The sequence below is a fragment of the Saccostrea cucullata genome, unplaced genomic scaffold (assembly GCF_032062105.1).
Source record: "Saccostrea cucullata isolate Sc308-1 unplaced genomic scaffold, CSIRO_AGI_Scuc_v1 ctg307, whole genome shotgun sequence".
Lineage (NCBI taxonomy): Eukaryota > Metazoa > Mollusca > Bivalvia > Ostreida > Ostreidae > Saccostrea > Saccostrea cuccullata.
In genome coordinates, this window is record NW_026931525.1 from 297,944 (window position 1) to 322,136 (window position 24,193).

Here is a 24,193-nt window from a genome sequence, read left to right on the forward strand (position 1 = left end):
TATCATTTTTGTTCAGTGAAATTCACCTGCTCATATGTGTATAAAACAGGCATTGATTGCTGTAAATTTAACATATTCCAGTTAATATATCTTTGGGATTCTTAACAAGTTTTACAGCAGTTTTAATGAAGCGTTTAATTTCACTCTAGTTTACGGATTCTAAATGCAGTGTCCCGAGTAGCCCTTGTTTTCCAGCTTCTCACAATGGAATTATGTGATGAAAAGCGGTCACATAAACTGTTATCAACTCATTAAAGATTCAATAATTAGAGAAAGTCAAACTTAATGGCATATGATTTCTATGTTGTGTGTCATCGAGCTGATGACATTATTTATTGAACGTCCCTCGTAACCCTGGCACAGATCACATGCATGCATCTCAGTTATGAAAGTCGATAATAATATGACAACAATGCAATTTCTATATAGATAACCAGAAGTCTCTGTCGAGACTGAAGCTCTACTGGTTTGTACTTAAAGTAAAGGAAGAGAAAAGTACTTAAGCAGTTGGGAATTGAAACTTTTCTACAGCAATAAATAGAATAATGATCCTTGATTAAGTCTCTTTATGTTCTTAGTGTAGTCTACTTGCATGCCACATTATATTATAATCACACTAAAACTGTATTTGGAGTAGCATTTTGAGAGTATTTAACAGAAATTTCTATTTTTAGTAACCACGGCAACACCGTTCATTGAAGTGAAAAACTGATACATAGAATCTGATACATGTATCTTAGTGTAGTCTACTTGTGTGCCATGTTATATTGAAATCAGACCAAAACTGTAGGAGGAGTAGCATTTTGAAGGAATTTCACAGAAATTTCTATTTTTAGTAACCACGGCAACACCGTTCATCGAAATCAAAAACCGATATACAGAATTATGTATCTTAGTGTAGTCTACTTGTGTGCCAAGTTATATTGAAATCAGACCAAAACTGTAGGAGGAGTAGCATTTTGAAAGAATTTCACAGAAATTTCTATTTTTAGTAACCACGGCAACATCGTTCATGGAAATCAAGAACCGATATACAGAATTATGTATCTTAGTGTAGTCTACTTGTGTGCCAAGTTATATTGAAATCTGACCAAAACTGTAGGAGGAGTAGCATTTTGAAAGAATTTCACAGAAATTTCTATTTTTAGTAACCACGGCAACGCCGTTCATCGAAATAAAAAACCAATACACAGAATTATGTATCTTGTGTCTACTTGTGTGCCATGTTATATTGAAATCAGACCAAAACTGTAGGAGGAGTAGCATTTTGAAAGAATTTCACAGAAATTTCTATTTTTAGTAACCACAGCAACACCGTTCATCAAAATTAAAAACCGATACACAGAATTGTGTATCTTAGTGTAGTCTACTTGTGTGCCAAGTTATATTGAAATCAGACCAAAACTGTAGGAGGAGTAGCATTTTGAAAGAATTTCACAGAAAATTCTATTTTTAATAACCATGGCAACACCGTTCATCGAAATCAAAAACCGATACACAGAATTATGTATCTTAGTGTACTCTACCTGTGTGCCAAGTTATATTGAAATCAGACCAAAACTGTACGAGGAGTAGCATTTTGAAAAATTGTTTATCTATGACCATAGAGCTAAAAACAATTAACACAACCATAAAATATTTCAAGAGATTTAATGAATCATTTTAAATAAATTCTTTCATATGGCTTAATTTGCACATTAATAAGACTCGTTAAAACAGAGATGGCATCTACTGAACAGACAAAACAACAAAACTCTAACACAACATTTTGATTCTTATTACACACTCCATACCAGGAACCGACTGCGTACGGCATACACCCCTTTATATTAGAACCAGGAAAATAATACAAAGTAAAAACAACAAAAGTCCCTTCATTGCTGAAGGTCAGAAATATTTACAGCTCTCTGGAGGCAAGTTTTTCAGTAAAATGTATTCCTATATGTGTATATTTACCGAAGTTCAACGTGAGTACGACGTCCATTGATCTCACTACAATGAAATGACTAGATATGGCCAATTGTTGTGAGAGAAAACTTGTGATCTTGATTTAGAAAACCATGAATGACATTTTAACTTAGCAATGAACACATTTTATTTTTCTATTTGAATGTCCTATCAGCTTCTGATGAAAGAATCAAATTTAAACCAAAGGTACCAGTATGATAACCCTGAAAATTTGAAACAATGCTACATATAAATTTTATTAAAAAAATTGATAAATGTTATACATTCCTTGTTTATTTTCAACCTAAGCAAGAAAATATATATATCTTTTCTTTTGTTTTCAAAATGAAATATGCTACTAAATGGACAGTATGACCTAAAAGTGGTCAAAACAATTAAAAACTGTGATGTATATTTTATGTTTTCGTGAACATGCTGACATGACTCATTTATCCTCCATATTCTTGATTTCATTTATATGTCAGTCTGTCTTGTACATTAACACTCTACGAACTAGTCCATCACTGATCCATACTGCTGAGCAAATGAAGTGAGACTAAATGAGCACTTTTCTACCAAGCTCACTGTCACACATGTAGCATCTATTCATGTAAAGTATGGACAATGCATGATATAAATGCATTAAGTACAGGTAGGTTAATAGAAAAAAAAAAGAGTATACAAAATTGCGCAGGGTGGTGAGGTGTAACAAACGAAGTACTACATACCGGAAAGATTAAGCAAAATGTTGGACAGATAATGGTGTACTTATAGATAAGCCTGATTAAAAATAAATAGCACTTTCAGTCTATAACTGAAACATTAATATACAACACAGAGTCTAACACTCTACTCTCCCTCAACAGAAAACAACAACACAGGGGACTAACTGGAAATAAACACAATACTCACACTGTCATACCTCATTATAAAACTGTAAGAACTTATTTACAATCAGGTAAGGAACTGCTTGATTCATTTGTGTTATCTTTTTTTTTTACAATAATTAATCTATTCATTCATGAACAATTCATACATTTAATGAAACATTTTCTCACAACTTAAAAAAAAACTTCAGACATTTCCATGCACACTGGTCCCTACACAAAAAGCTAACATGGATCAGGAAAGACAACTCTTGCTAAGCCTGGGTCTTTGCTTTACTTCTTCCCCGATCTTCTCTTTCCTTTCACTATTTTTGGCTGATTTTTAATGCTGCCAGTTTTTCTCCTTGATGTCTGTCAAAATATAAAAAAATTAAAATTTTTCCACAGCTGCCTAACAAAAAATTATTAAGAACTCTTGACAAATTAAATACAATTTTCATTCATTAAAATAAATACTTCAAATGATTTTGTACAAACTGAAATAACAAATACACCTACATGTAGAATAACATTTGTTCAAAATTACAGTTGAACTCTGATATTCTAAACTCTCTCTTACTCTATATATCAAATTTTGCTTCGCTGCCCCATTGCATTTGAGATGAAAAAATTTAAATGTAATCGTGATTCTTTCATTTTTATTTTACAAAAAAAATCTTAATATGGAAAACAAATTTTTACAGATAAGTTAACAGTGAAACTGTTTGATTATATAAAGTCTCTGTCATGCACCCTAACGTGTAGTGAGTACCTTTTTTGATGTCTTCTTCTTCCACTTTTGAGCTGGTATGGATGGTTTTGTCACTTTCTCTCTGTTTTCTAGGTCTTTGACTTTGTAGATTCGCACCAACCAGTGTTCTGATGTGTACGCCTCCTCCAGGTGAGTCAGTTTAAAATTCTTGTTACCTATCTCTACTCCTCTTGTCCTGTCATAGCCGGCCGGACTGCGGAAATCCAGCTGTAATAGACAACATAATGATAATTGTTATTACAAATACAACTATGTTCAAAGGAAAAAAAACACAGAAATACAACAGAAAAAAACTTATCATTTCTCGAGTAAAAATATGAAAATTAATATACACTGTGAGAAGATGTGTATCTATGTAAGACAAACCTGTAATTCCCCGAATCTGTAATATGACAGTTTGTACATCAGACAGTTGAGTAATGTCTGGGAACCAGCCGAGTCCACCCGGAACTCACCCTGGGGGGTGAAGTAGTCCGATTCCTGCAAATGACAGTTAATACAATATGTATTATATTGTAAACATTATATAGTGTGCCTTTTCTTAACCATGTTAACATCAATTACAGTTTTTGCTGGAGCTGAAATATGTTTTGTTATAGAAAATTTAATTCAAAACACAAGTTCTATTTCATCACCTAAAACTAACATTTAATTGTGGTATACTCTATATCTATATGTTCTAGCACTACAGCATAAGTAAGAGAACCCTTGGTATTTAAGGAGGGACCCTATTTACCTTGATGTCTTTTGGATGCTCCCCCTCTGCAATTCTGACCATCCACAAGAATTTATTGATGTCGTCACCTGAGTATCCAATTACGCCCCCAAATATGACAAGTACGTAATTCACATCCAGCTGACGCATGATTTCATAGGCCGCTGTCTCATTAGAAGACATAGCTTTACCTACCTGAAAATAAATAATAGAAAATTTCATTAATGTAAAATAGATAATTATCGACAGAATTTGGGGGTTAAGATATTATATTAAAGGATGAATTTCTTTTTTGCTAAAATCCGATATTACTTTGTACATTTAAAGCTTCAGTACATACTGGCAGGAAACACATATTCCTCTATGCCTCTTTCACCTTTTTCCTATGAACAATATTTCAATAACTCCTGCTTTAAATGAATTAGTATGTGAACATTACCAAAGCTATGTGACTGTTATTCCACGTATTGTTGTCTACAAGCGTTGTTCTGTTCCCCATTCCCGCTATCTGGTACCCATAATCCCACCACGACATGATCCGTGCCTTCTCATCCGTATTCTGTCTCAACCAATAATACGCTTCACGGAAGTCATCCAAGATTGTCCTACTCCTGAAAACAATGGATAACACACAAGATAAGTTTTGATGCACACATCATTGTGTAATTAAATGAGATTTTAGAAAGCACCTATGAATAAAAGCAGAATACATGTTGTACATAATTGTTGAGGGAACTTGCATGATCCACATTTTTCCTATTTAACAATTAAGTGTTCTGTGTGGAGAGCTTGCTGACTTACCCGTCGTGATTGTAAGAAGCCAGCACGATACTGGGACTGGAGTATGCACTGCTGGTCACCCAGGTACAGTGAACAGCGAACAGCATCAGAATCATCAGCAGGGCAATGATCACGATTGTCTTTATGTTCATCCCCATGGCATCCTGGTCCTTTGGTTTCTCCTCTTTTGTCTTCTTGGTCTTACCAACCTTAATGTTAATAAATCAGATCATACAGTTTGGAAGATACGCCACATATAAGTATGTAAATAGTTCCAATAGACTGTTCCTACATTTCTATCAGACCTCCTTAACTAACCTTGTCATAAAGCCTGTCATTTTTGCTCTCGGCTGGTTCTTCTTTGCTTTCTTTACTACTGGATTTAGGCGTCTCATCTTTGAGATAGATTTCAAATGTCTTGGAGAAGGCTATGGCAGCCAGAACACATACAACTGGTGTTAGAGTTAACATGAGACGCACCATCACACCCGCAAAGTAACTGGCAAATATGGCATACAGAATCACTAAAATGAGAAAAGTCAGAATTATTTGTCAGAGAAGCACCTTCAGATTTTCTTATATAAAACAAGAGGCCCATGGGCCACATCCCTCACCTGAGCACTAAGGGTAGGAAAAAGTAGAAAATGGCTTTTTATTGTAAAGTTTAAATCCAAAAGTAGTCCCATGACCAATCATGGATTTGCTATTTTTTAGAGAATGATTTTTAAAGAATTTTCCTATATATATCTTTAAAAACTTTAGTCGGCCATTTTGGCCCCGCCCTACCCCTGGGGGTCATGATTTGAACAAATTTGAATCTACACTACTTGAGCATGCTTCCATATAAATATAATGAATTATGGCTTTGTCGTTCTTGAGAAGAAGATGTTTAAAGAATTTTCTTATATATTTCTATGTAAAACTTTGGTCGGCCATTTTGGCCCTCCGTACCCCCGGGGGTCATGATTTGAACAAATTTGAATCTACACTACCTGAGCATGCTTCCATATAAATATGATAAATTATGGCTTTGTCATTTTTGAGAAGAAGATGTTTAAAGAATTTTCCTGTATATTTCTATGTAAAACTTTGGTCAGCCATTTTGGCCCCGCCCTACCCCCGGGGTCATGATTTGAACAAATTTGAATCTACACTACCTGAACATGCTTCCATATAAATATGATGAATTATGGCTTTGTCATTCTTGAGAAGAAGATTTTTCAAGAATTTTCCTATATATTTCTATGTAAAACTTTGGTCGGCCATTTTGGCCCCGCCCTACCCCCGGGGGTCATGATTTGAACAAACTTGAATCTACACTACCTGAGGATGTTTCCCCATAAGTTTCATCTTTCCTGGCACAGTGGTTCTTGAGAAGAAGATTTTTAAAATATGCCACCAAATTTTCATTAATTCCCAATAATCTCCCCTTGAATGAGGGTGTGGCCCTTCATTTGAACAAACTTCAAAATCCCCTTCACCCAAGGATACTTTGTGGCAAGTTTGGTTGAAATTGGCCCAGCGGTTCTTGAGAAGAAGTCGAAAATGTGAAAAGTTTACAGACAGACTGACGGACAGACAGACGGACGCTGGACAAAATGTGATCAGAAAAGCTCACTTGAGCCTTCGGCTCAGGTGAGCTAAAAATAAGAAAATTTAATAAAAATTTTCAAAAAATACTTGAAAGACTAATTTTTTTCTTTAATCTGAAAAAGAAAATGTTTCCAGTTTATGTTCTTCAACATTCTAAAATACATGTTGTTCTGAACACTTTTTCCCAACTATAAATTTCATTCCTTGATAATTGTAGCATGCAGTGATATCTTACCAAACACTCTTTCATCATTGATGTGTTTCACACAGTACCACACACCGGCCGGGAATGCGCACACCAGGATGTGAAGGTCAAAGAAGAAGGAGACCCAGGTAGTGGGCTGATGCTCCGACACCGAGGCAATGATAGGAATGTGGATTTTAGCGTATCCTGTGTCCCACAGGGAATAGAAACGACCACTCCAGGGGTGGATAATTCCTGAAAATAAAAATGTGGAACAATAGTTCCAAGTCCTTCACATCAAGTTTATCAACAAGAGGACTAAGGGCCACCATTCTAAACTAAATTTCAGGTTAAGATTTAAGATAGTAGGCATTATCAATGTTTAAAATAAGGATACTTGTGAAGTCATTTAAAAGTGCTGGTCCCAAATTCTCAATGACTGTACCTTAATAAATCAATCAAGTTCAGTAATCAATAACAATGCCAATGAAATGTACGCCTTGATGTTTGTATACATGAAAAATAACCAGTGTATGGACCATAATTTTGGATCAATTTATCTCTTACAAAACTATACTTTTTTTGCATGCGAGAAATGAAAATAGAAATACCCCGTATCGTACAATCACTGGCATCATAGAAATGGAGTATATACAATGTGCCAGCTAAAACAACTTACCAGCCCATGTCAGGCCAACAACACTAAGGAAGATAACTCCTGCTGCTCCAGCCACAGCACAGAAGAAGAAAACCTTAAACTCAGCTTTGGTCATGAAGGAATGCACATACTTTATAACAGCATAGGCATTTATTAAACCAAATACACCTGTATGGGGAAAAAAATGTTATCTATTAACTTAAGAACAATGATTTCATTTCAAGTTAAACTTTAAAATTTAATCTGTTAGCCTTGTCAAAAAAGTCTGTAGAATCATTAAGTACAATTCAAAATAAACTCATAAACATACCAGCAGAGGCCATATGTTCACTGGTTTTGATTGGCTGAAACCCGACAAATGGAATTTGCATTGATAATATTAAACCCACAATGAAAAATGTTGAATATGCTGAAACAGAAAAGAAGACATCGCATTTTATAAAAAGAGAATTTAAATAACTTTTAATTAGTAAAATTTTCACTAGCTCGTTGAGATGGGAAACAAGCTAAAAAAAGAAATTCAAAAACTAGTATTGTGCTCTTACAATAACTTGAATTAGATAAAAATATTCATTACCAATTTTATAATATAGAAATATACGACTTTCCACTTACTTTATTCAAACCAAGTCATTCAGAAATGTATTTATTCAGTTAATACTGAAATACTTGCCTTGTCAATGTTGAAAAGAAAAAAATGCATGACACAGTTTAAAATCTCACCTACGTAAATACGCCTAGAATATCTTCCCATTAACAAAAGAACAAACACATGTAATGGAATTAAGTTAATGATGAAAACATAACCTCCCCACGCAGACACCTGAAAGAGAAAGCAAGTTTTTGTTACCAGAATATAATATCAAAAGTACCTATATTTTAACGCTCATAGAAAAATAATACTAGTTATATTTCTAAAGTTACATCCAATAACATTAAAAAACTACACAAGTAATAATTATAAGTAATTTTTAAAATACCATGAAATGATTGAAATATCTCCATTAATCATTATCACATAACATGTATCATTTTCACATTTATTTTAAAAAATGAATGATTTTTTTTTTAATTCGTTTCTGACAATAATTATAACATGTGTATAGAAATTGTGAATATCATAAACCATAAAAAATACCTGAAACTTGAGAATATTACTTACCATATAAAAATATGATAAAGCTGTAAAAATGGCCCAATTCATGGACCCTGTTTTAACTGCTTTTATCTACAAAAAAAGATACAATTTCTAATTACTTTATGTCAATAGTGCATATCTGATTTTAAATAGTTCGATGAGTTTTTCTTTCATCTATAAAAATTCATGAAAGCTTGCAAAGAATTAAAAATTAGTATCAACGCATGAGGAGTTCAACAATCAAATTTAAAAAATGAGAACATACCCATAAATAGTATGTGAACATAAGAGCAAAAATAGCTATTCCTTCATTGTCATAGCTGCCTGCCACCGATCTGCTAATGTAGCCGGGTACTGAAAACACAGAGAATCATAGGTAATCAAAGATTACATAGCTCAACGCAGCTAATTTTATTTTATTTTGGGCAAAGTTCCACAATTTACTAATAATTTAGAAGTGTGCATCTCTAGATGCAAATCATGCAACAAGGCAATTTTGGTGTGCTGGGCTTGCAGTTACATTTGTACTTGAATGAGAATGGACTTGTAATAACTTTAAGCTTGTCACTCTTCAAAAAAAAATATGAGTAAAATCTGAAGTTTGAGCTACTTCATCTCTTGATGCTTTATTCGTGCAAAGATGGTCTAAATAATGCTATAAGATACACTTGATTGAGTTTTCTCTTAAAACTGGTTACTCATCAGTCAACTAGAAAATGTAGCTCACATCTAATATCTCAAACAACTCTGGAAGTGTGTATCCATTGATGCATCATCCATGAAAGTTTGGTTCAGATAGGCCTTGGAGTTTCTTGGTGTTGGACCTGCTCCTAAAATGTTAACCTTGTCACTCTGGCCTAGATAAATAAATTGTGTGTTTCCAGTTCCCCGACCGACCCTATAATATAGGAGCCGACCCTGAACATTTTTTCTGACAGTATCTTTCCAGGTGTAAACTATTCCAGTCTTACAATTAGAAATCCTTATCTGGATCACTTCCCTGTTTGAGAAAATGCATATCATACTCACAAAAATCAGAAATATTTTGAAAGTGATTTCCCTGGGGGAAAATGGCAGTGTGCTTGCCAATAAAATGTTATAATAAAATAAAATGTTTTCCCTACCTACCTACCCTATTTTTTCTCAGGATGGAATAGGAAACAATTTATTTATTTATCTTGGCCTCATATGGAAAATGAAGGTCAAATCCCTCATCTAAATCAACTCTGGTAGTGTGCATCAAATAACTGTATCTTCAATGCAAAGCAGGTCAGCATAGAGTTACTTGTCACTTATAGTCAGACCCAGCATTGGAAGCAGGCCTGATAGTGTTCATCCTTAAATGTATCATCCTCAGGTGCAAGTTTGGTCAACTTAGGGCTTATGGTTACTTGAAAAAGTCTCCCCTCTAAAAACTTCAATCTGCTCCAAAAACCTTAACCCTAGACAGCTACAAAGATGAGTTTTACATAAGCTACCCCAACTTCAAGAGGTGAGCCAAAAAGTTTAACAACTTTTTCTTCATTTACAGAAAAACATACTATATTGGTTCTGTTTGGCTAGCAATTAATTGTTCATAATTATTATAACTGTTTCAAAGCTGTTACAACATCAATATCTAATGCAAATTTATCATTTGTTGTCCAAAATAGAAAATTAGAGACACATTTGAATCCAAAGAATTTAAGATTTATAATATTCATGTTGTCTACTCTTATGACTTACCAATGGCAATAAAACAGGCAGCGAACAAGCCTGCCCCGGCACTCCATATTTCTTTTGTGAAGAAATAGACAGCAATAGCTGTCATTCCACTGTTAAAAAAGAAGAAACATACTAAACAGATGGTGATCCATGTTAATACTTACGGTATACAGTGTGCATTAAATGACAGCTCAAAGAGTTACAGAAAGTTCTAATAAGAATACTCGACCAGTTGTTAATTTTTATGCAGAACATTTAAATTGTCAATTGTCAGATTTAACAAAAATCACTTAATATTCATGTTTTCATGCATATATTGTTCTGAATTTCTTGAGGGAAAAACCCTTTCAAACCTCTTCATACATAAACTTTAAGCTTTAGATCTTTGAACACTTTTTAACAAGGAATTTTTACAGTTGTTAAGTCAGACCCTTTCACAATAGCTGTGGTACAACACTTTTTCAGGGCAAAATGATATATTTTGGTGAAATATGACATAAAAACAGTTGTTTATTATGTGTCATTCAATTATCTATCAATGAAATTTCGTCAAACATTATTAATTTGCCCTGCAAAAGAGTAGTATTGCAGTTATCATGAAAGATGTGCTAATTAGCAATAATTGAGGATCTGTAAAATTGAAAAAATAGTCATTTATTTTCATATTTTTTCTCCATGTCTTTTTTTAAATTTCTTCTTTAAATGTAATATTGTTATTTGTTTTACCTAAATATTGGTGCTAAAAAAACACATATATCTCGTATATGCACTGGAATATGTAGCATATGGAGGACCCAATGGATTGTACCAGAGGTTACCATCAATCCAGGATACACCTGTAAACGATGATAAATGCAAATCTATTATTCATCTTTTAAAATCAATAATCAGCTTCCCCCTGCTCATAAATTTTACCTATCACAATGTATAAAATATACTGACTTGCTAGATCAAATATCAAGCTGATGAAATCACTGGAAATTCAATTACATTTGCTCAATTTTTATGGATAATATGTAGATATTCATGATAAACATGATAAATGTCCTTTATTTTTCTTTTGCTTTATCCTTGCTCTAGCTGATAACACATATAATTTTTTTTTTCATGAATTATACTTTTATTGTGGGCTCTCTTGAACAATTTTTTTATTCTTAAATCTACTTTACAACAATATACTTTTTAAATTTTCTACATTAAAAGTATCCTTTGAACATGTTGAAACATTTTAAAAAAAGATAATTCAATGATCTCTGCAAAGTCCAACCCTTCATTATAAATTTAGACAAAATTCGAACCTACAGTGTAAATGCATGAGTACTGTAGTACTATCACAAAACTGAATGATGCTATACATGAGACAGCGACAACTTCAACAATTCTTTCTAGAGGCTACCATACCTGTAGCCGAGAGAAACTCAACTCACCGTTCCCCCCACGATTCTTCCCAGAGGATACCATGCTGTATCATCGAACCAATTCAAAAAGTTGTAGAAACCATGCTGCACCATATAATGAGTGGCTCTGTAATTAAACCTGCAAAATACTCAATTACATTTATATTCAATAAATAGATCATGTAGATCAATACTCCATTTAAGCACTTTTTGTAAATGACATTTTATCATGCATTATAAAAGCTACTGACGGATAGAATTTACTGTTTTTAATTCTCTTCTTAAAATAAATAACCTATATCAAAACCATTTTTTTTTATCAAAAAGTGCAGGAATTACCAATTTGCAATATAGTTTTTTTTTACCATGTTTACCAGTCATGTAAAATTTATATTTATATTGCATTTTTTAGACTTTGTAATGAATTACTCATTAGAGATTAAGGACAAAACCAGCGCCAATTATATTGCCACATAGATTACACATGTTGCACAAAACAAAGTCAAGGAAGAAAATCCTCGTAGAACATGTGCACAACTGCATGATTGTTTACCATGGATCAAACTCGTGAATGATGCTTTCAAATCGAATGACAGCAAATAATCGAGAGCTAAATCCAACAAGCCAAGCTAGAGATAAAATAAAGAATGTAAGTAGACTTTGCAGAGCTCCCGGTCGCCACATATTCGAGCGTATGTCGCTTTTCACACCGGCGTCCGCCATGACAGTATACTAGCTTCCGCCACGTCATACTCTCAGCCAATCGGTGAATGGCAAGTGCTCGAACTCTGTTCGGCATGAAAAAAGCGCAAATCGATACCTTCTCAACGCTTTATTTTAATATTGCAGGCCCCAACAGCCTCGCCTTGGCCGCTAAAATTTCTGAAAATTAGGGACACATATGTATAAAAATATAATATATAAAGGAAAGAACCATCACAAAGTGGGGGGGGGGGGGGTAAATACATGTATGTGAGAAGAATTTGGCACTCTTGCAGGAACATTATTAGTGACATTACTAGGATTTTGCTTTTTTACTGGAAAAAAAACATAGAAAAAAGGAATTGAAAAGGATTTTTTTATTACATTCAGACTTTTTTTAATGGTTAAAATGAAAATAAAAATATTTTATATTTAACTTTTAAAAAGATAATTTCAAATAGTTTTAAGATATAATAACATTTTTATGTGGCTGTATATTTTTTTTTAACCTTTGTCTTTTTGGTTCAATGGAACTCATTAGGCCCTAAATCATTTTATTTTTCATTTTTTGAAAGTTTGTTGATAATGTACAGAAGAGAGAGACAGATGAGTTGAAAAGTATAATTACATACACTGAAAGGGGGAGCGGGGTAGATAATATAACCTCTATGAAAAGAGCAGAAAATCACTTCAGAAAGTTATTTTGATGAAAGAGTATTATAAACAAATGTGTGATGACCAAAGCCCACTTTTAACAAGAATATTAAATGTAATTTTTGATAATTAAAGGAATATTCATTTGACAAATTCTAACATTTTTGTTTTTTTAAGAAGGTTGATCTGGCAATTCTGTGTCTCATCTTAATCCATTGCATAGGAGGAGATGTGGATAAGAGATGGGTACCCTAAGGTACCTATTTATATTACCTGTGACAATTAAGGCCTTTCTAAATATTCTATGAATTTTTAACTTGTGCCCTTGACAACTTTTCTTTTCCTTATATATATTTAATTTTTTTGATTGAGAAGAGATAGGGCTTTCAAATGATATGTGCATAATCTGTAACAACATGTTTCCAAGTATGCTATATGATCTTTTTACGCCTTGACCTTCATGTTTGACCTAATTTTCAAAAAAATTAACCTTGGTGATTATTTTTGAATGGCATATGATAGGGCATTCATATTTGAATGACACAATACAAGTATACCACAGATAAAGGCATCCCATCCATTACGACACTTGAACATGGGGGACCACAGTTCTTTAAATGTGCTTGTTCATTTCTTTATATGACTACCTGTACATTGCTATTTAGTTGACATGTTTACAGCACAATAGTAAAAAAAACATGATACATTCCAGATGTTTATTCCAATGCTTGACTAAATATACAAGTTCAAAAATATTCAACAATTTCAGAATTACTAAAGAACATAATAAATCTTGTAAAATTGGGCAATAAAACACTGTTTGTTAAAATGAATATTTTTTCATTAAAATATAATCATACTGGTTCTCTCTGTTAGGCCATATAAATTTCATTTTACTTTCTCATCTTATTTTACCAAAAAAAAAGTAGGTTGAAACATTTTCATCCTTGAAATATATATATATATTTATCCCGCTTCAGATAAATTTGTCGATTACTGATTGGATAAAAGCTAATCACAAGACGCCCTGAAATTTTCCGTATTACGTCTCCGTTTTCATATTACGTCTCCGTTGAGGCGTAATATGAAAATCGGGCACGCGATTCCGTTCGAAGCGTTGTTATTGTAAATAAAAATGGCGGCCAAGAAACGGTTAACTACGAAAGACGAATAGTACCACATAAAAAAAAAATTTTATCTCGTAATTACGAGATATTTTCTCGTAATTACGAGATTATTTTCTCGTTATTACGAGAAAATATCTCGTAATTACGAGAAAAGATCTCGTTATTACGAGTTAATTATCTCGTTATTACGAGAAAAGATCTCGTAATAACGAGAAAAGATCTCGTTATTACGAGTTAATTATCTCGTTATTACGAGAAAAGATCTCGTAATAACGAGAAAAAATCTCGTTATAACGAGTTAATTATCTCGTAATTACAGGAAACGTTATTACGAGTTAATCATCTCGTTATTACGAGAAAAGATATCGTAATAACGAGAAAAGATCTCCTAATAACGAGAAAAGATCTCGTTCTTACGAGTTAATTTTCTCGTTATAACGAGAAAAGATCTCGTAATTACGAGTTAATTATCTCGTTATAACGAGAAAAGATCTCGTAATTACGAGATGATTACAAGAGGCCCATGGGCCACATCGCTCACCTGATCACTGTGGCTTGGAAAAGGTAGAAAATTGGTTTATTATTGAAAAGTTTTAATCCAAAAGAAGTCCCATGACCAATCATGGCTTTACTATTCTTGAGAAGATGATTTTTAAAGAATTTTTTCTATATATTTCTATGTAACACTTTGGTCGGCCATTGTGGCCCCGCCCTACCCCTGGGGGTCATGATTTGAACAAACTTGAATCTACACTACCTGAGGATGCTTCCATATAAATATGAGCAATCATGGCTTTGTATTTCTTGAGAAGAAGATTTTTTAAGAATTTTCCCATATATTTCTATGTAAAACTTTGGTCGGCCATTGTGGCCTCGCCCTACCCTCAGGGGTCATGATTTGAACAAACTTGAATCTACACTACCTGGGGATGCTTCCATATAAATATGATGAATTATGGCTTTGCTATTCTTGAGAAGATTTTTAAAGAATTTTTTCTATATATTTCTATGTAAAACTTTGGTTGGCCATTGTGGTCCTGCCCTACCCCCGGGGGTCATGATTTCAACAAATATATATCTGAGGATGCTTCCATATAAATATGACCAATCATGGCTTTGTTATTCTTGAGAAGAAGATTTTGAAAGAATTTTCCTATATATTTCTATGTAAAACTTTGGTCGGCCATTGTGGCCCCGCCCTACCCCCGGGGGTCAAGATTTGAACAAATTTGAATCAACACTACCTGAGGATAATTCCACATGAGTTTCATCTTTCCTAGCCCAGTGGTTCTTGAGAAGAAGATTTTTAAAGATATTTCCTATATATTCCTATTTAAAACTTTGATCGGCCATTTTGGCCCCACCCTACCCCCGGGGGTCATGATTTGAACAAACTTGAATCTACACTACCTGAATGATTCCACAAGTTTATCTATCCTGGCCCAGTGGTTCTTGAGAAGAAGATTTTTTAAAAATGCCAATAATTTTTCACTAATTCATAATTATCTCCCCTTGGAAAAGGGCGTGGCCCTTCATTTGAATAAATGAATCCCCTTCACCCAAGGATGCTTTGTGGCAAGTTTGGTTGAAATTGGACACAATGTGAAAATACGGACACAGACGGACAGACAGACAGACAGACAGACAGACAGACGCCGGACAAATTGTGATCAGAAAAGCTCACTTGAGCCTTCGGCTCAGGTGAGCTAATAAATATATATTTATGCCATAAACTTGGAATTTTTTCTTTTATAAAAATGTGTGAAGAGTACGAAGTTATTAAATTGTGCTTCGATCTGGGATTAAGTAACAATGAGATCCTGCAATGTTTATTAAGCTGTACAGGCATATCAAAAAGTGTCAGGACATTAAAGAGAAAAATGAAACGTTCTTCTGATATTTCTTTTTACTAATTTAATGAATTCCGTAGGTTCATCCATTTTACATTAAGAGAGAGTAGAACAATGAAACGCACCATTTTTTATAGATCTTTTCTCGTAATAACGAGATCTTTTCTCGAAATTACGAGATAATTAACTCGTAATAAAGAGATCTTTTCTCATTATAACCATATAATTAACTCATAATAACGAGATCTTTTCTCGTTATTACGAGATAATTAACTCGTAATAACGAGATCTATTCTCGTAATTACGAGATCTTTTCTCGTTATAACGAGATAATTAACTCGTAATTACGAGATAATTAACTCGTAATAACAACATTTTCGTTATTACGAATCGTAATTACAAAATACTCGTAATTACGAGATCTTATCTGTAATTATCTTTTCTCGTTAAGATAATTAACTCGTAATTTCGAGATAATTAACTCATAAAACGAGATCTTTGTCGTTATTAAAATAATTAACTCGTTATAACGAGATCTTTTCTTTATTACAAGATCTTTTCTCGTAATAACATTAACTCGTAATAATATCTTTTCTCGTTATAACGAGATCTTTTCTCGTAATTACGAGATAAAAATATTTTTTTATGTGGCCCTATTCGTCTTTCGTAGTTAACGTAGGTAGTTTAGTTAAATTTCTTGTAACCGTAACGATATTTTATGTTGATTGTTATTGGATTAAAACTAATATTTTCATAATATGCACAAATATTTTTTTTATATTGAAAAAGGTCTTCAGCGGGATTCGTTACACAGTCCTAGTGACCTAATAATATATATATATATATATATCACACCCTGTATGAATCTGTATTAGGTCACTAACTGACTGTGTAACTAATAATATTTAGGCTGGGGTGTATTTTTTAAACACAAAATTCACAATTTATTTGCTAATAAAAGTAAAAAAAGTTGGGGGTTTTTTCTTGCAAAAGGTCATCATAAAAATAAATCTTTGTTTGCCCTCTCTAAACTCAGGGTAAGAAAGTTGGGTCAATTCTCAGTAGGTAGGTTGGGCACTTTATTTCCTACAAATTTACTACAATATTTTCACATCTCAGTCAATATCAGAAAAAAATCACTTTGACAGCTGTCAATGACGTGTAGTTCACCAGGTGGACATACAGTCTTTTCATCATCTCGACTCAAATTCTATTTTATCAAATCTTATTCAATAAATATGTAAATTTCAGTAGAAGGACAGGTGTCACTATTACAGATTACCAGGGTCATACCAGTCAACGTACCAGATATAAACCCTACTGTAGCTATCTAACATGTTTCACCACACTTCTTTATTTCTTGGCTTTGCCTTTTGCACTGTTCTTTTCAGGTTTGGCATATTTAGCCTCTAACTGTGAGAAGAAATCCTCAGCCGCCTGTTCCCTTGTCTGCTGTTTCTTCAGTATCAGGGCTTTCAGTGATTTATCGTTATCAAGTCCCAGCTTTTTAGCCTCTATTTCGGCTTCTGCCGCTTCAGCTTCATGCTGTTGGAGGAAAATATATTTCTGAGTGAAAACTTATTCAAAGCATTTAAATTGCAATTATGCCTTTTTTTTCTCTGAAAACCTTTAGGCTTTAGCATTAAAAAAAATGAATCAATAAAAGTACTATTAAATTAAAACTCATGAAATGGGGGAAAATTAGTCATGATCATATATTGTAATCAACATTATTTGCTACAACTTTATTTGTGAAGATTCTGTTTTAAATCCATCTGTGAATATTAATTTTCAAGACTTAAGACGCCATTATGTAAAATACACAAGATATTAGAAGCAAAACAAAAAGTACAAAAAGTTTGAGAAACTCAGATAATTCTCACATGCAAATAAAACTTTGTGTAGTCTGTATGTTAAATTCATAAATTACAAACAAGAAAAGCATTTTCAGCATTTCATGCCTTGTCATTAATCAAACTGTGATGTTTTAGATTACATATTTAATTATTTACTTTTCTCTTCCTCTCAAGTTTCTTTTTCTTTCCTTCCTTTGAAAATGCTGGAAAATCTGGGATTTCCTTTTTTTTAATTAATTGTTTTAAAATCTTTGTAAATCTGGCTTCGTCTTCAATGGTAGCACACATCACACTGTCAATAATATCATCCATATCACCCTCACATTCTATGTACGCTGTCTTCAAATCCTCCAACTCTTCTGATGAATCTAAAAAATATAGGGTACTTCTGTAATGATAAAACTTAGTTAAATAAAATAAACACAAAAATGCAACCTTGTTAAGTTATTAACCCAAAAATATACATAACTGTTTACATTTTATATAACAAGTCCTAGAATTTATGATATACTCAATATAATTTAATAGTAGAAGATTAAGAGGGAGGGGCTTTTTAACCTTGAACATTGATTCATTTGCATGAAAATATTTACAGCTATGCTTTTCTGACACAACAAAAAATATCTTGAATGCGAAATTATCTTTTTGCACATCACCAAGTTAATGGAAAACGAATCCAGTCACAGTTAATATTTGCCATCAAGGTTTCCTTTTCTTATTAAAATCCTTTGATTTCCTCCTTTTAAAAGTTTTGCTTTTCCTGAAATTTTAATGATCATAATCCTGTAGGAGGAAGAGTTGAAACCTGAATCTTCTTTGTGGAATGACTTGATGTCCTCCTCAGTGACTTTTTTGAACAGTAACCTCCAGTAATCATTCCAGTCTCTGTCTTACCTTTATATTCTTTGTGGAATGACTTGATGTCCTCCTCAGTGACTTTTTTGAACAGTAACCTCCAGTAATCATTCCAGTCTCTGTCCTGTGGTACAGAATCCTCATCATCAACATCACCTTAACAAAAAAGTACGTAAGGGTTGCCCGCAACCCTGTGTCTCGCCTGCTGTCGCTGTGGTTAGTAAGAAATGATTGTCTGATAAACTGAAGCATTTATTGACATTTATAACTCAAAAATACAATAATAAAGAAATGGAACAGCTGACTTAATATCTAATCCCTTGGCGATTATATTGGCATTTATATATATATACATATACCCTGTAAATTCACAAATTATTGTGATGTTTTTATTATTGCGAATATTGCAACGTGTTATGAGTCGCAATAATTTGAACTTGCATTTTGAAATCAAATCCACTGTATATGTATCAAGTCATTCATGCAGAAAATGTAGGTGAAGATTACCTAATTATGGTACTGATATTGTTGGTTACCCATGATGTGTAGACTGACAAATTATCATGCCACTATAAGTTTTTGCTGAGATATGGACCTCCACCATAAATTTATGCAAAGTCACTCAGTCGGAAAAATGTAGGTCAAGATGACCTAATTCTGGTACAGGCGTTTGTGGTTACCCATGATGTATCCACTGACAAATTATCATGCCACTATAAGTTATAGTTGCTGAGATATGGACCTCCACCATAAATTTATGCAAAGTCACTCATGTCGGAAAAATGTAGGTCTTTATACCTAATTCTGGTACAGGCGTTTGTGGTTACCCATGATGTATCCACTGACTAACTATCATGCCACTATAAGTTATAGTTGCTGAAATATGAACCTCCATTATCAATTTAACCAAAGTCATTCATGCAGAAAAATGTAGGTCAAAATGACCTAATTCTGGTACTGATGTTGTTGGTTACTTATAATGTACAATGACAAATCATCATGCCATTATAAGTTATAGATGCTGAGATATGGACCTCCACCAAAAATTTAACCAAAGTCACTCATGCAGAAAAATTAGGTCAAGATGACCTAATTCTGGTACTGACGTTTGTGGTTACCCATGATGTATCCACTGACTAATTATCATTCCCTATAACTTATAGTTGCTGGAATATAGGTCTTCACCATAAATTATCATGAAAAAACTAAGTCCAACTTAAGGAAAAAATCGGAAAAATTTGAATTTTTTTTTTCAAAATCATACTTGGGATATAAATTTTTATCCATACTGAATATTGTGTCCAAATTTCAAGAAGACTGAATAAAATTTGAGAAAGTTATTGCAGTTTATAAAACTTTGACATTTGGGTTAACCAAAAGTTCGCTGACGACGACGACGACGACGACGGAATCTATGGTCGCTATGTCTCGCTTCGCGACATTCGTCGCAGGCGAGACAAAAATGCTGTTCTGATGATTAAAATTCCTCAACCACTTCCTAAAACTAGAACTGATTTAATAAAATGAATACAGTGTACACACCCTCCCTGTGGCACACGGGGAAGTTTAAAAAACTTATAGAAAAAGAATTCTAATTCAACCTCTGGCCACGAGCAATATCTGTACCAAGCATACCAGTATACTTAAATCTTTTCCCTGTCTCACTGTGGCTAACTCTCAAAATTATTCTATTTTAAACTATAGGTTACAGTGGGTAAAGGTTGATTTCAGGGCCATAGAACTTAGACAAGCTCACTTTTGATCTCAGTCTAACTTTTACAAAAGAAATTCATAGTGGAAAATTTAGACTTAGATTGTGGATAAAAAGTGAGCTCGTTTAAGACTAAAGTTTCATGACCCAGAGGCAAGGACATCTTCAAGTCATAAGCACCATTTGTTTCTTTTGTTTTTAATGAAGTAAGAATTTTATATTTGAGACCCATTTGGTTATATGTTTTATGTCAATCAATCCTAGTCATTTGATGTAACTTTTTGTTGCTCTCAGGTACAAACTGATTTTATTTGTCTCTTAACTATTGATGTTGATGTATATAATTTTATTTACTTTTGTACATGTTTTTTATATTGTGCTTTTTGATCCATTGTGATTTATTGCATATTTCAATAAATGACCTTTTTTTTTCTTTAAAGAGGAGTTATGTTCTTTTTGATGTGGGTGGTAAGGCAAGCAGACATAAATTTATTTTTGGAAAACCTTGATCTTGACCAAACTATAAAGTCAAGATACATTCAGTAAAAAAAAAAAAAAAAAACAGCTTTTAAAAACATTAAGACATAAACTGGCTGTAGCAAAGTGCATAGATCATCTATTAGATAAAATTTTAAAAAGTGTTCACCTCATATGTACATGTAAATAATACTAATATCTTCAAAACATTCAGGTTGTACTTATATTTGATTATGTTGGTGGTTGTGCATGTTATGAAAATATTTTTAATACCATAAATGTGAAGAATATTGTAACCTGGGTGTTTGGTAAATTTTTGCTTTAAACAATAATCTACAAGAATATGTCAAAGGATATTTACATAATAAATTACACTAGTATATCAAAGCGATTAAAGACATGTTTTTCAGCTATTTATGCATTCTCTACCCGTCCTATCAACTTGGTGCAATCAATACCTGTCTCATCATACACTCCTCTCTTATCTTTATCCGACAGTATACTGTAGATGCGACCCAGCGTCTGGAACTTTTTTGTGGCCTCCTCTTTCTTTTCTGTGTGAACACGGTCAGGGTGAACTTTCAGGGAGACTTTATGATATCCTTTTTTCACTATAACAAAACAAAGTAAAAATTTAATAGATTGAACAATCCTCTCCCTTAACAATTTTGCATAGGAACTAATGTAAAATTGTGGATTTAGGAAGTAATCACTTTTTGGCCAAAATTTTGTCATATTCAAGAAGTCCAATACAATCACTAGAATATTTAGCTATGTAGGTAGAATTACCTACGTAGTTTAATTTACATACCTCAGGTAGCTTTATTTAGCTATTTCAATGCAACTTTTCAATATTTTTCTTTTTATTAAAAAGAGACAAAAATCGCAAGTAAATGACTATTAATGTTTATACTAGGGAAGTTTTAAAAAACAATCCAAAGCAGAGATAGTTTATACATTGCTGCGTTTGGACAATTTAGAGCAAAACATGTAATTCCATTGTTTGGGTAACTGTCCTTTCTATTGTTTGTGGTGAGGCATGACTGAGTATAATTACTTCGCATTGTGCTGAATAATTACCTACCCATTATCATGTTAACCAGAACTGGACCTCTTTGTCATATCATTCAACGAGTAACTGTTTTAGCTGTCATACATAACACCAAAACTTAAAGAACTTTGATTGCAATTGCACAGAAAAAGACATTTCTGCAAGAGTGATTTGTTCATGACTTGTTTTCAGATGATTTCAAAGTTGAAAATGATCAGATGATCACCAGGTCCAGTCCAAAGACTATTTCTAACTACGTAGCTATTAATAGCTATGTAGGTATTTAAACCTACCCAAAGTAGCTATTTTACCTACTTTTGGTATTATCTACAATTTGTGGCCAAATGACTGAATGGCGCAACATGGTGAATACCATAATTTTTTATACAATCATACTAATGATGAATAAGACAAAATTTTGACCAAAATATGATTGCTTCCTGAATCGGAAATTTTACATGTTTCTATGCAAAATTGATAATATACGAAGTAATCATTTTTTGGCCAAATTATTTGTCATATCCATCATCAGTGTGACTATATCAAGAAATTCAGTGCTCACCATGTTGCGCCATTCCTGCGTTTGGCCACAAAATGCAAGTAAAGCAGAAAGTAGGTAAAATTAGCTACTTTGGGTAGGTTTACATGTTTAAATACCTACGTAGCTATTAATAGCGAGCGCAAAGAAGCGTCGCGAAGCGACGCTCGCGAAGCGAGCTCAATAGACTAACGTGTATGAACAGAGGAAATTCGGATTGAAATCTGTACATACGTCAGCCAAATTTCTCTGTGCAACATTCCCAGAATTCCTGCACTACCCAATGTCCTTTGCGCGAATAAATCAAAAATAGTAAAAAAATTAAAGGAACATTGTATCTTACCGAAATCTTAACGAAATGATTTAGCCTTACCTTATTCAAAAAAATACCCCCATGCCACAACACCGGCCTTCACCTTGCCCTTCGGAAATGATACAAATGACGTCACCGGAAACTTACGAATTTTGACGAAGTTATGTCGGTTTCTTCCGTGAAACTCGGAAAACATGTTGCGGTGCATAGCAACAACTTACTTGAAAAGAACGATTAAATGCAATCTCTTTTCCATAAAACTAGCGTTTGCGTCCTAAGTGACTAAGTCAACATAACTTTTTATCTGACGTCATGCTTTCGTCACTTCAACGGTTCGGGTATTTCCGATTTTGTCGGAAACTTCCGAGAAGTTTGGAATCTCGATCCCGATGCTTGGGAAATGATTTCTTTTTATTGTTTTGTTTTATTCTTTTTGCTTTCTTTTTCTTGAATGATAGACAGTACATGTGTAGATTTATGATAGTAAATAAACTGCGCTCGCCCCAACGGTCACACCGTAAAACATATTAGCTAGGTAGGTAGAAATAGTTTTTAGACTGGACCTGATCACTGCATCCAAATGAGATTTTCTGCACATCCAGAGAAAAATGCTTTTTTCTAGAAATACATTGATTTTGTAGCTAAATAAAGCTACCTCAGGTAGGTAAATAAAGCTAAGTAGGTAATCAAGCTACGTAGCTAAATCAGATGCCGAGACAGTGATTGTACCAGACCTGGCTACGTATCAAGTGATTGTACCAGACCTGGCTGACTCAAAAAACACAACATTACCATCTTTGTGTGAAGAATCCTTTTCGATGCCAAGTATTTCATATAAATTATCTGTCCCGAACAACTCTTTACATGTTTCCAATAAGCTTGGCATTATTTTCGACAACTCAGCAACTGGCACTAAACCAGCTATCTTCCCGCGTTTTCAATTTGAATTATTTTACCTTCTTCAATTAAAGAGCGATGTCGATTTTAGATAATGCGTACAATAGTTATTCCATTTCTAAACATGTAATGGGTAATCAAAATAAATAAATCTTTGCATAAACAGTTCAAGCAATGGAGGAATAAAATGTAAAAAGTAAAAAAGTAAACATTGAATGAGATTTTGTAGAAAATGGCAGGAAATACAAAAGGCGTACACCAGGTAAGAAATGCAAGTGTAATTGTTGCGGGTGATTTCAACTTACCAGGATGGAACAGGGCAAATAAGACACTAAAGCCAAATACCGTCTGGTGAGGAAATCACTACAAATTTGTAGATATCCTGGATGACAATGGCTTAGTTCAGCT

The 24,193-nt window shown here is 33.4% G+C and overlaps 2 protein-coding genes across 2 annotated transcripts; both read right to left on the reverse strand.

The window, feature by feature from the left end:
- Positions 1-1,631: 1,631 nt before the first annotated feature.
- On the reverse strand, positions 1,632-12,500 carry LOC134232844 (dolichyl-diphosphooligosaccharide--protein glycosyltransferase subunit STT3B-like). The gene is made up of 17 exons (XM_062714819.1): positions 12,308-12,500; positions 11,785-11,893; positions 11,084-11,193; positions 10,379-10,467; positions 8,919-9,007; positions 8,678-8,743; positions 8,239-8,338; positions 7,826-7,924; positions 7,537-7,683; positions 6,909-7,112; positions 5,399-5,604; positions 5,102-5,289; positions 4,740-4,911; positions 4,322-4,495; positions 3,952-4,065; positions 3,586-3,792; positions 1,632-3,185 (listed from the first exon to the last, which is right to left on the reverse strand). The coding sequence occupies exons 1-17, from the start codon at positions 12,475-12,477 to the stop codon at positions 3,108-3,110; spliced, it is 2,322 nt and encodes a 773-aa protein (XP_062570803.1). The 5' UTR covers positions 12,478-12,500; the 3' UTR covers positions 1,632-3,107.
- Positions 12,501-17,078: 4,578 nt separating this feature from the next.
- On the reverse strand, positions 17,079-23,852 carry LOC134232845 (dnaJ homolog subfamily C member 9-like). Its single transcript, XM_062714821.1, has 5 exons — positions 23,681-23,852; positions 21,445-21,597; positions 18,838-18,954; positions 18,100-18,311; positions 17,079-17,632 (listed from the first exon to the last, which is right to left on the reverse strand). The coding sequence occupies exons 1-5, from the start codon at positions 23,772-23,774 to the stop codon at positions 17,441-17,443; spliced, it is 768 nt and encodes a 255-aa protein (XP_062570805.1). The 5' UTR covers positions 23,775-23,852; the 3' UTR covers positions 17,079-17,440.
- Positions 23,853-24,193: the final 341 nt, after the last annotated feature.

Excerpts from the sequence above, each read along its gene's own strand:
- LOC134232844 (XM_062714819.1), bottom strand. The coding sequence starts at position 12,477 with ATGGCGGACGCCGGTGTGAAAAGCGACATACGCTCGAATATGTGGCGA. Across the intron at positions 7,684-7,825 it reads TGAACATATGGCCTCTGCTG|GTGTATTTGGTTTAATAAAT; the intron begins GTATGTTTATGA and ends TTCCCCATACAG. Across the intron at positions 5,605-6,908 it reads CAATGATGAAAGAGTGTTTG|TGATTCTGTATGCCATATTT; the intron begins GTAAGATATCAC and ends TTCTCATTTTAG.
- LOC134232845 (XM_062714821.1), bottom strand. The coding sequence starts at position 23,774 with ATGCCAAGCTTATTGGAAACATGTAAAGAGTTGTTCGGGACAGATAAT. Across the intron at positions 21,598-23,680 it reads GGATTCTTCACACAAAGATG|TGAAAAAAGGATATCATAAA; the intron begins GTAATGTTGTGT and ends GTTTTGTTATAG. Across the intron at positions 17,633-18,099 it reads AACTTGAGAGGAAGAGAAAA|CATGAAGCTGAAGCGGCAGA; the intron begins GTAAATAATTAA and ends TTCCTCCAACAG.